The 11,172-nt window shown below is 43.3% G+C and overlaps 1 protein-coding gene across 1 annotated transcript; it reads left to right on the top strand.

The window, feature by feature from the left end:
- Positions 1-1,738: 1,738 nt before the first annotated feature.
- On the top strand, positions 1,739-9,543 carry trmt13 (tRNA methyltransferase 13 homolog; the record flags this gene model as incomplete). The annotated part of the gene is made up of 11 exons (XM_079580794.1): positions 1,739-1,857; positions 3,414-3,463; positions 3,898-3,964; positions 5,181-5,237; positions 5,332-5,401; positions 5,576-5,682; positions 5,974-6,141; positions 6,376-6,448; positions 6,728-6,802; positions 7,060-7,420; positions 9,357-9,543. The coding sequence occupies exons 1-11, from the start codon at positions 1,747-1,749 to the stop codon at positions 9,541-9,543; spliced, it is 1,326 nt and encodes a 441-aa protein (XP_079436920.1). The 5' UTR covers positions 1,739-1,746.
- Between the last annotated feature and the right edge of the window lie 1,629 nt (positions 9,544-11,172).

Genomic DNA, 11,172 nt, shown 5'->3' with positions numbered 1-11,172 from the left:
TGAAAAAAAAAACTTTTTTTTTTTTTTGATTATGCTAATTTTGTAATCGTTTAGTGTAATAATCGAAATCGTAATCGAATTTCAATTAATTGCACAGCCCTACTACATAACTTGTTTGGGTTTCCCCCCCCCCCCCCCACTAAATTACACACACGCTACTGTGTAAAATTATCGTTTTCCATAATTTTTCTTTTCTGTCATTGTCACAAATTAGGCCTAAATATACATCCAAGCCAACTCAGAATAGCACCACCTTGAGAAATAGAAAATAAGTTTCCTGTGTGTGTTTTTTGTTTGCTCATTCTTAGCGTGTGATTTACTGCCAACAGTGGATTGTTTTGTCATTCAGTCAACAATAAATGTTTAAAGACTCAGGGACAAAGGTCACTTTGATTATTAAAGGAACAGGCCACCGTTTCTACATACTGAGATAAGTTCTTACCTGAGCTTAGACGAGTTGATGCGTACCTGTCTGGTCTTTATGTGTGTGCTCAGTCATGCAAAACGACCAAAGATGTTGTTAGCATTTGACCTCTCCCAATGTATTCCTATAGCTCCAAACGAGGTGGAGTTAGAAGCGACCAAGCTCTTCCACAGGCACGCACACAGATGTATAGAGGTACGTATAAACTCGTCTAAGCTCAGGTAAGAACATATCTCAGTAAAGAAAAATGGTGGCCTTTTCCTTTAAAGTGCATTTATTGATAAAACATTTTCAACGGGAAGGCAAGCAATGACCCAATCAGAGTAACTTCATGCACTGAAATATACAATTGCCTGCCTTGATGCATTTTTAACCTCTTAAAGGGACTATATGGAGTTTAAAAATGTTGAAATTGAGTATTTTCCTCCCCCTACATGTTCCAGCCATGTCCTAATGTGTAGAATGATGATGCTTAATATAGAAGCTGCAGTTACACATATGGCCTGAGGTGGCAGCAGTGAGTAAAACATGGCCAACTTGCATCCAGCCCCTTTAAATGCACTCTTACCTGAATTTATTTTCTCCAGTTCGACTTTACCCAAATCTAAAGCTTCTTGACTAGAGTTTACAGCCTTTAGCTAGACCAGTGTGACGTCTCATTTGAAAGCTAAGCTCACAAAACTGATTGTGACTTTTTTGTTTTGCGTCGTTTTGTTGTTGTTTTTTTGTCTTGTTTTTGTCGGGGTTTGTTGTCGTATTTTAGTCATTTTGTTGTTGCTTTCGTCATCGCTTTTTGACGCTTTTTGGACATGTTTTCATCACATTTTCGTCACTTATTTACATTCTTGTTTCTTTTGTCACTTTTTTGTTGCGTTTTCATCCTCTTTTTCCCATCACCAGGTTGATGCTTTTTTTCAAGAAGCTTTTAGATTCGGGTAATGCCAAACTGGAGAAAATGCGCTAGGTTCAGGTGGGGGTTAGCACAATGAATTAGCCTACCACCACACTTAAAATTCTAGAATGTAAAAGTGCCTTAAAACTATGTGAAAAAATATCTGTATATATGAGCTAATGCCCTGATGTTTTTGTAACAAATTTTTTTGTTTATATTTTTGTTTATTTTTTGATGCTGCTTAGATTTTCATGCACAGCAGTCATTTGTATTGCCTTTTTTGATTAAGATACATTGTCATTTGACTTTGCAATAAAATAAATAAATAAATAAATAAATAAAAATTAAAAAAAACTATTTTGGGTTTCCAGGTGTAGTTGACGGGGGACCCCTGCAGGCGGCAGTGTTGCGCCCTGTCAGCGTGTCCAACATGGCGGCGCCCGTGCCTGGCCGATGCGCCTTCTTCGTGGAGCGAAAGAAGCGCTTCTGTAAAATGATCGTGGGCAAAGGCAGGCGCTTCTGTGGGGAGCACGCGGCGATGGTGAGTGTCTGCGTGCTGCTCCGCGCGGAAGAACATCTGGCACGTTTACGCACGTCGCTTTATGAGGGGGAATGCTCTTGGGTCACGTGGATTTTTGCTTGTAATGGGTGTTATACGCAGAGTAGTGAGTTACGTACTCCAGTAGCGCGTGCGTACATGTACTTGAGTTTAACATAAATAAATAAAGGTTGTTGTTGTGGTTGTTGAGTTAATAGGGTTCGGAAATGTGACGTCATGTCGCTAAGCATTATGGGATTAGCAGCAATTGTAAACTAATGGAGATTTTAGAAGTTAAAATACTGGAGTTATTGTTCACATTAAAATACTTGAAGACCACAGTGAAATAAATGTATTTACCAGCAGTAACTCTGCAGCTAACGGAGCTGTTCCACGGCTATTTTCTCCACTTTTTATACTGTTTTTAGCTAATGTTAGTCAATGGAAATGTATGCTAACAGCTGCAAAGATGGCCGATCTCCATGGTAACTGTGGACTTTCCCGAACTTTTACACAATAGAAAACAGACCTTGTTGCATATGTCTTCTCCCTCATCTTTATTTAGTGATTTATATTGGTGGTGCTTCCCTTTGTTACGCGCCTATAATTAATTTGCTTGAAGAATTCGGGTGTGCAGGTGAGGGATTGTTCCAGCTAGAAATGAGTTTGGGTCAAAACTAAACATTTCATCCCTAATTTGAAAGCTAAGAACCTCTAGAGCAGGGGTCCTCAGGCTTTTTTTTCTCTGGGGGGCCACATTATTGTTCCTGACTGTGATGGGGAGCCGGACCGGGTTGGCTTTAACATATAATTGTATGACCCAGAGCAAAATGCCTCATTGTGAAGTAGAGACGACCCCAAGACTATATCCACAAGATCAACACTTGATTCAGGCACAGATTTGTTTCACTGTAGTGGTTTGCAAAAATAGTCATCAAGTCTTCGCACTTTGTTTTAGTTTCCATTTATTTTTATTTTCAAATAAAACATTATGTAATGTGACCAAAGTAATAACTTCTTACACTTGTATTGCACTGTCGTCATTATTCATTCTCTCCACACTCTGTGGTTAAGCTTCATTTACCACGTGGCTATAATGTGTTTATATTCTGATCTCTTATGTAAGTGCCCTCTGCTGGACACCTGTGGAATTATTTTTTATTTATTCAAATTGCCCCCTAGTGGCTGGAATGAGTAAACTGGTTATTTAGTTAAAACATCCTAACTCCGCACAGGAATGGGCTAGAAACTTACTTTTTTTTTTACATACTCAGGGATTTGTGCTCTACAAGTCGGGGGCCGGATTAAATCATCTCGCGGGCCGTAGTTTGAGGACCCCTGCTCTAGAGCTTTAACTACTGAGTCTGCACTAGCATTAACGTGATTGTGGGGACACATGACGTGATTCTAGAAGTAGGAGAGATTCGCTTCATGCTCATTCATTACTCTCCCTTCTTATTGGATAATTGTTTTGAGCACCAAAACAAAAATGTAAGCATGGGCCGCTTGCATTTTTGTTTTTTACATCTTTAATTAAAAAGTAATTCTTTTGTTTCCAGGAAGAAGGAGCTGGCAGCCGGAGGATAGTATGTCCTTTAGACCCGAAACAGTGAGTCGTAGTAGTTTTTAAGTCAGTATGTGTGTGTTGTTTCCTCATAGGTTTGTGTGATTCATGTGTCACTGCAGCCCCTTTGTGACGGGCATTATAACATAAACATCAGTGCTCATGGTATACACAAAAAATACAGTCCCTTACAAAAATTAAAATATGTATATAATAGACAAAGAATGCCGAAATAATTATAAGAAAAGAGGGAAAGACAGAAGAAGAATGAAATGTCCTAATCCTGGCATTGTCATCTTGGAGTTAGTGTTGACATACATATCGTTTTTAGCTTGTGGTGTGATTATGCCCAAATGAAGGGGAACATGTATGAATCAGAATAACAGATTAAACAATCTTGATGCTTGGTTTGAAAATGTGAAAGGTGGTTTTGAATATTTGTGTCATTTTCTAACGCTGTCTTAACGGTTTGGTTCCAGCACAGTGGATGAGGACAAGCTGGAGAAACATCTGAAGAAGTGCAACTCCCGAGAGAAGCCCAAACCTGTGAGTATTTCCTCCTGCGCAAACGTCACAGGAATTAGTGTATGGAACAATCGTTAAGTTTGTCCACAAGAGGTCAGCGTTCAGACAGAATGAAGCGGCTCAGAGACTTCGAAGCTTAAGCCTCAAAGTGTTACAAGGCTTCACTCGCCCATCTTTAATGAAAATTATGCTTTTTGTATATTGTAAATACTGTACATAAAATACACAAAAATGTCTGTAAAACTAAATATTTAGAGAATTGGACATGAACGTTAACAATGCAACAACAAGTAAGTGATTGTAAAGTTAACAAAGGGGCAGATATCATAAGATTGCTCTTCTCTCTGCTCCATCATTCAGTGTATACTGTAAATTCTCTAATACTGGCCTGTATTCCTTTAGCGGCCGGGTCTCTAACAGAGGCCGGGTTCGCGGCTGGCGGAGGCAAATTAAAGCCGGTCTCTAAAACACGTGCAGGAAGTAAACAAACGGGAACCCGGGCCGAGGGGGACGCTGCGGAGGAGCTGATCCGAGCGTAACTTTGACACAGATTTAGCCACTTTTCAAACCTCCTGTGACGATTTGTAGAAACAGGGAAAGCAACAAATGTTGTGTGACCCTCCAGGGTTTTAATAAAGTCACCATCGCGTCTTCAAAGCACGTCCAGCTGCTCCGTGTGCAGGTCAGTCCCACGCCTCAAAATAACTCCTCCCATCAGCGCGAGCGTCTCGTCTTCTCTCGGGTCAGTCTCATGATCGATCACAAACACAAACGCTCCGTCTAAACTCGCCTTTTACACGAGATAACAACAAATAATCCGGTCTGCGGTAAAAACGAAACAGAAACCTGCAGTGACACTGATGTCAAAGCTCCGCTAACAGCAACGAAACACTTCCTGTTGTCCCGACAAAATGAAAGGCGTCAATGTTCCAGCCGCTGGGAGATGGTTTGAAATGTTAATTAATAAATGAACCTAATATTTTAGGTGCAAATGGACACAAATCTTGTTTTTCTTCGTTTTCCTGGTCGTCCGTTTTGCTCAAATATAAATAAAGACCTGTCTCTAATTGTGGCCTGGTTCCAATAAAGGCCTGGTCCTAGATGCCCTTGAGTAAATAAAGGCCCCGGCCTATATTAGAGCATTTACGGTATCGTATCACGGTGTTTTGCACCATGTGTCCTCATACTGTATTTCCCACCTGTGCGTTTTTCAAAGTGACTTCTCTGTTTGCCATAGGTGTACTATGTGAAGGACAGAAACGCGGGGTCGGACGGCGAGGCTGAGACCGCAGAGGTACATGTGCGCTCTGATACATTGATGCCGGCTGTGCTGTGGTCCCTCACGCCCTGCTGATGTGTATGTGTGTTTGTGTGTGTGTTATGAGCAGGTCAGTCTGTGTCAGCGCAGTCGGACTGAGCTCGAGTCTCTGCTGGACAAGCTGAAGGCTGCGGTCAAAGGTCAGCGCACTCACACCGGTGTAGTTTTTGGCAACCCTTAATTAATATCTGGGCTTTGTAGCTTTTGACAAACAGATCGCACCACAACAGGCACTGGCAGAAGTGTCATTGTGATCATGTTCATCAATATAAACATCCTCACTCTGTGTTTACGTGTTGTTGGCTTGTCTGCAGGACTACAGTGTGACCTGGAGGAGGAGATCTTGTCCCACAGCGCTCTACAGGACGAACTGGACAACCCCAAAAATGGAGAGGCGGCCCACAAGCATCTCAGACAGCAGGTACCGTCTCAGGGCAAGGTGAAACTTCCAGCCCACAGCCATTATAAAACTGTGATAACTTTTAGAAGGAAAGTCACCTTAACAAAAATTTCAGTCCAGCTTTAAATCGAAGCACAGTACTGTGCTTTGTTGTTGTGATGTATTTTAATGTAAAGCACTTCGGGCAGCTGTGGTTGTTGTATGTATGTGTGCGATAGAAATAAACTTGACCTTGACCTTCAGCTGAAATAACCAAGAATGGTCACTGTCCAAGTTCTTGATGTGTGTGATCACGTGAACTCTGTCGCGCAGGCGTCCATCCTGGCTCACATGGCAGGCCTGGGGCTGCTGGCTGGAGGCAGGTGTTTTGTGGAGTTCGGGGCGGGGCGAGGGAAACTGTCCCACTGGATCCACCAGGCTCTGAGGGAGGAGACGGGGCTTCAGCTGCTGCTGGTGGAGAGGAGCAGCACGCGCTTCAAGGTGAGATCAGACGTCATCCCCAGAGCTGCAGCGTGTCCAAGTCTAAGAATGTAATAGAGATATTTTGGTGTTAGAAAGTCAGAAGCACCAGAATATTGGTACGTTACAAATTTTAGAAACTAGTCATTTATACTATTGAAGTGTAGCTACTAAATACATTTTTCTAAATAAATGCCACACTAAATAGCAAGGGAGAGGCGTCTAGGGACCATTAAAGTGTCTGTTTCGTTGCAGGTGGATGGGAAACATGTGGACGCCGGAGCTGAGTTTGAGCGTCTGCAGGTGGACATCCAACATCTGGATCTGAGTAGGTTTAAGATGAAGCTGTGGGCTCATGGTTTACTGGAAACCAGCAACGACCGGAGGGTCCCCCAAGCACATACTATCAGACATTTCTCTCACGGTTGTGTTTCCTCAGAGGGGGTCAGAGATGAATTACACACCGAAACAGCTACTGTCTTTTTATTCCTATGGGGCACTAACAATTAAGTATTTCCGATCGAACATCAGGCTTTGAACGTGTCGGCAGTGATTACTCACCTGTATGTCAGGGTGGGGGTTATGTGTGTCTCCTTTGTCATCCCAGGCCGAGTCCCTCTGCTGAGAGAGAAGAGGCTCCCTGTGGTGGGAGTGGGGAAGCACTTGTGTGGAGCTGCTACAGGTAAACACCAAAGTCCTCCATCTTGTCCTGGCCCGTGATACAAGTCACTCAAACAATGACTGTATAAAATATGGATTCAAAGTATGATATTGCATTGAAATGATCAAAGTATTGTTGAAACAAATGTATCAAAGAGAGGAATTTCCCTGCTCCCCGGCATCAGTTCCTTTAAAATGTCTATGTCAGTTCAAATTGAGAGAATGTTTTCCCTTTATTGCCTTTTGAGTTTCGCCGCTTGATGATTTCCTTTTGATCAGACCTAGCCCTGCGCTGTTTACTGGAGAACCCCCCCTGCGAGTCCACCGAGCCTCCGTCGAAGCGCCCCCGATCCGCGGACCCCGGCTCTCCCGCGGAGCCCCGGGGTCCGGCGGTGGCTGGCCTCACGGTGGCGCTGTGCTGTCATCACCGCTGCCAGTGGAGGCACTACGTGGGCAAGGACTTCTTCAGGCGGAGGGGGCTGGACGCGGGACACTTCTCCGCTTTCTGCCGCATGTCCAGCTGGGCCACGTGCGGACTCAGACCGACCAATCACGACGCTCCGGCTCACGGTCCAGCCAATCAGAGAGAAGAGGAGGACGAAGAGCACGAACCGGCCCAGGAGATGGAGGATGTTAACGGGTAAAAAGAATACATATATACGTACATGTAACACAGAATTTATATAAAAATAAGCTATAAAAACATTAAAACTATGAGGCTATAAAGAAGCCTAAAGAAGATTAAAATAAATTCATAAATTAGGGCCGTTTTCAAGTTTTTCATTAACCGTTAACCGAGGCCCTTAGCAGTTAATACTCGGTTAACCATTAGCATGCGCGCTAACCCATTAATATGTGATATCCTCCTATATTCCTATACATTTCTATGATTGAAACCTTTACTATAATAATACATGTTTAGTATATATATATGTACTCCTATAATATATTTCTGGGTTGATTTATTAAAATATGCCTATTTAAAGAAGTAAAGCATAAACACCCCTCTTCACTAAATGATTTGGTCTGATGTCTCGTAGCTGTTGCTCCGCCCCCTCTCCTCACAGCGCTGTCGCTTCACAAGGGAAACTATATTGGCGTAATAACAGGTGTGTTTGAGATGAGCCAGACTGACACAGTTTTGACAGCCGACTGCAGACTCTCGGTGCCGGTTAGATTTCTGTCCGACTTGCTCCAGAGGCTCTGATGTCACGGCCACGTGGGGCACGAAAAGATCGTGAGACCCCAACGAGAGCAGCCGACTGGATCAGCCGCTGCATCTCTCCAGAGGCAACTGCAGCGGCTCCACGGCCCAGTGCATGATGGGAAAACACCCACCTGTCCTCATGCTCAGGTGATTGGATACGAGTCTGCTGTGATCAGAAACGTGCTCCTCGCCCCCTCCCCTCTGCTCTTTAGATCTGAACAAATAAACTATGACTGAAACTATTAAAGTTATGCATCGCCCCTAAAATAGAGCTCATGTTTGATGCTTTTCAGAACAAACCAATGATTTAAAAGGACGTATTTATCTCACAAGCTTGAACAAACGAATGGGAACGTTTTCTCTGATGTAGAATGATGTCTCTGGAGTAAAGGAAACAGAGCAGGAGGTGAATGACTTTTATTTAGGATAAACTTTAAATGAACGTGATATCTGAACGAGACGCTGCGTGATCTGAGGCCGCTCTCGTTGTTCTGCATGTGGAGTGGTCGGATTGGCTTCAGACTTTTTTTCTCCGCCCCCTGTTGCGCCGGCTACTCTCGCCGATCATCCAGGCGAGACACAACCGCATCTCGAACACACCTAATACCAGGAGTAGTTCGACATTGCCTGGCTCTGCCATGCTCTTCCCTGTCCATTCCACGCAGGGAAGGAGTCTGGTCACGGAGCAATTGGAGCAGTTTGAAGGGGCGGGGTCTAACGTGCACAGATCAGTCAGTGAAATAAACCAATTAGCGGACGTGAAGACAGCCGTGTCCAATTAAAAACATATGAAGTGAATATAAACTCACGCGGAGAACGTGAGGCAAAATCCTCGACTACTTCATCCATGATTAGTTTTGGTGAATGTTAATGTTAATTGAACTAACAACATATTGGTGCAGCGAGTGAGATGACCTTGTCATTTATCTCTGACAGTCGTGATTGGTTCGGCCTTAGCCAATCAGACACTTGTTTACCGTGTGTGGCCACACCCACCTTCTTCCACGCAGAAAGAGGTGGGTGTCGTTTATCAGGCTAAGTTCGACATCCGCGCAGTAAAGTGAAGATATTACTGCGCGGATGTCGAACTACTCCTGGTATTATTACGCCTCACAATATAGTTCCCCTTTTTATCCGCTTAGAAAATCCACATTGTTGAATTTATGTAACCATACTTTATCATATAACACTTCACGTAACCGTATTTAAATAAGGAAAACGTGCTTGGTAGCTTCTATCTTCACCTCGTTTGGAGCTATAGAGGAGAGGAGGAGAGGCTAAATGCTAACGCCGTCTGTGCTGTGGGGTGTATGGGGGTGATTTTTTTCGCTTTCACTCTTTTTGTGACTGACGCCGGTTTGTCTGGCAGGTTCCTGAGCCCGTCGGAGCGAGAGCGCGTGGGGCGGCTGTGTAAGCTGCTCATCGACTGCGGCAGAGTGGACTATCTCCAGGACAGAGGCTTCACCGCACGCTTGAGCAGATACGTCAGCTCCGAGATCACTCTGGAGAACGTCCTGCTCACCGCTGTGCCTACGCCTACGCCACAAGCAACGTGAGCCGAAACTGGACTGTACACCTTTTTTTTAAATCTTTTTATTTGATACTTTTAATGCTTGAACTTGTATTGTCCTGACACGCCTTAAGGACATTGTATTTCAGATCAGTTTTCATGTTCCTGTACTGACTTGACTCGCATATAAAAAGACATTGGTCGAACCTTTGCAGCTTCATCTCTTCTGAAAAGGGAGTCCACAAGGATTAGGAGTGTGTTTATGGGTATTTTTGTCCAGATGCTAGGTCACACGCTGATGCTGGACGAGAAGTCTCTGCTCTTTATCCCAAAAGAGACTCCGTCAGGTTTAGCTCAGGACTCTGCACAGGCCAATCAAGTCCATCCATATCTTTCTCGACTGTGATGTTGGCCATGTTGGGAAATAGATAACGAATTATGGATAATGATTAAGATTGCAAAATGAGGTGAGATAGTCATTTCAAAAGTAAACAATTAAGTCCCCCCTCTGACCTGAAAGCCCGTTCCTAGTTTTCAAAATGAGGAGAGAGTCACACTATAGATACAAACGGCATCTCGTCATAGAAGGGGGCGTGGCTTCGCCGAGGGGGAAAATAGAATCTTTAGGGAAACACAATTTTCCACTCTTTTTTGCCATTTTCTGGTGGAATATAAACTTATTTCTCACACATAAATAAAGTCAAGTGTCAATCGGGCCCATATGGATATTTTCTCACAGCAGATTGTTCAGTAGAAGTGAAAAAAGGCAGTTATCGCAAGTGCTAGCTAACAGTTAGCATTAGCCCGATGCTAACATGTAGCATGAAGTTAGCATTCTCCGTTATTCATGTATTTATGGGCTGTTAAACCACTTTGCTCCTTCCCATGTCTTTGTTTCTTTATTTAGTAGAAAACTATGTTCATAATTCAATATTTGTTAAAGTAGTTTTTGAATAATTAGACAAAGTTTAGATTTTTTTCAAAATTGTTTTCCCCCTTAACTGTTTTCAAACATGACCATATATGGGCGATTCCAGAGATGCCGTCTGTATCTATATTTCAAAACGGTCAAGCTCCCTTCTGATTGGACCTGACAGGCCGCTTGACTGGAAAGCTTGTCTCATTGGTCAAAGTAATGGCACCGGGGAATCTGATTAGTGTCTGAGATCAGCAAGGGGAGGGACTTAAGAAAAAATATATAGTATTATTAGTTTTACGTCACATTGCAGGCCCAGGCAGTCATTTACATGTGTATTCATTTTGTAAAATATATAAACTTTAAACACTTTCTACAGAGTACATGTAGCTTGATCGGATTAGGTTGAAACAAACTCCAAACTATTAAACCCTCCTCACCAAACTTTACACTTGACACAGTGCACTCAGGTCCTGGTAACCGCCAAACCCAGACCTCTAGAGTCTTTGCATTTTGCACTTGGTGATGTGTGGCTTGGATGCAGCTGCTCATGAAACTCTCTTCACACTGTTCTGGAGTTAATCTGAAGGCTACATGAAGTTTGGAGTTGTGTCACTACCACAGGCTTATATTTATAGACTGCCGTTGCTAATTTCTCCTCATTTACATCAATCAATCAATGGTTTTGTATAGCCCAATCACAAAAGGAGTTGCCTCACCGGGCGACACCAAGCAATTTGCCTGAACTCTACATTGTAC

The sequence above is a fragment of the Gobius niger genome (genome assembly GCF_951799975.1).
Source record: "Gobius niger genome assembly, chromosome: 22".
In the NCBI taxonomy this organism is placed as follows: domain Eukaryota; kingdom Metazoa; phylum Chordata; class Actinopteri; order Gobiiformes; family Gobiidae; genus Gobius; species Gobius niger.
Note: the sequence above shows the minus strand (reverse complement) of the source record. Positions and strands in the feature narration are given on the sequence as shown.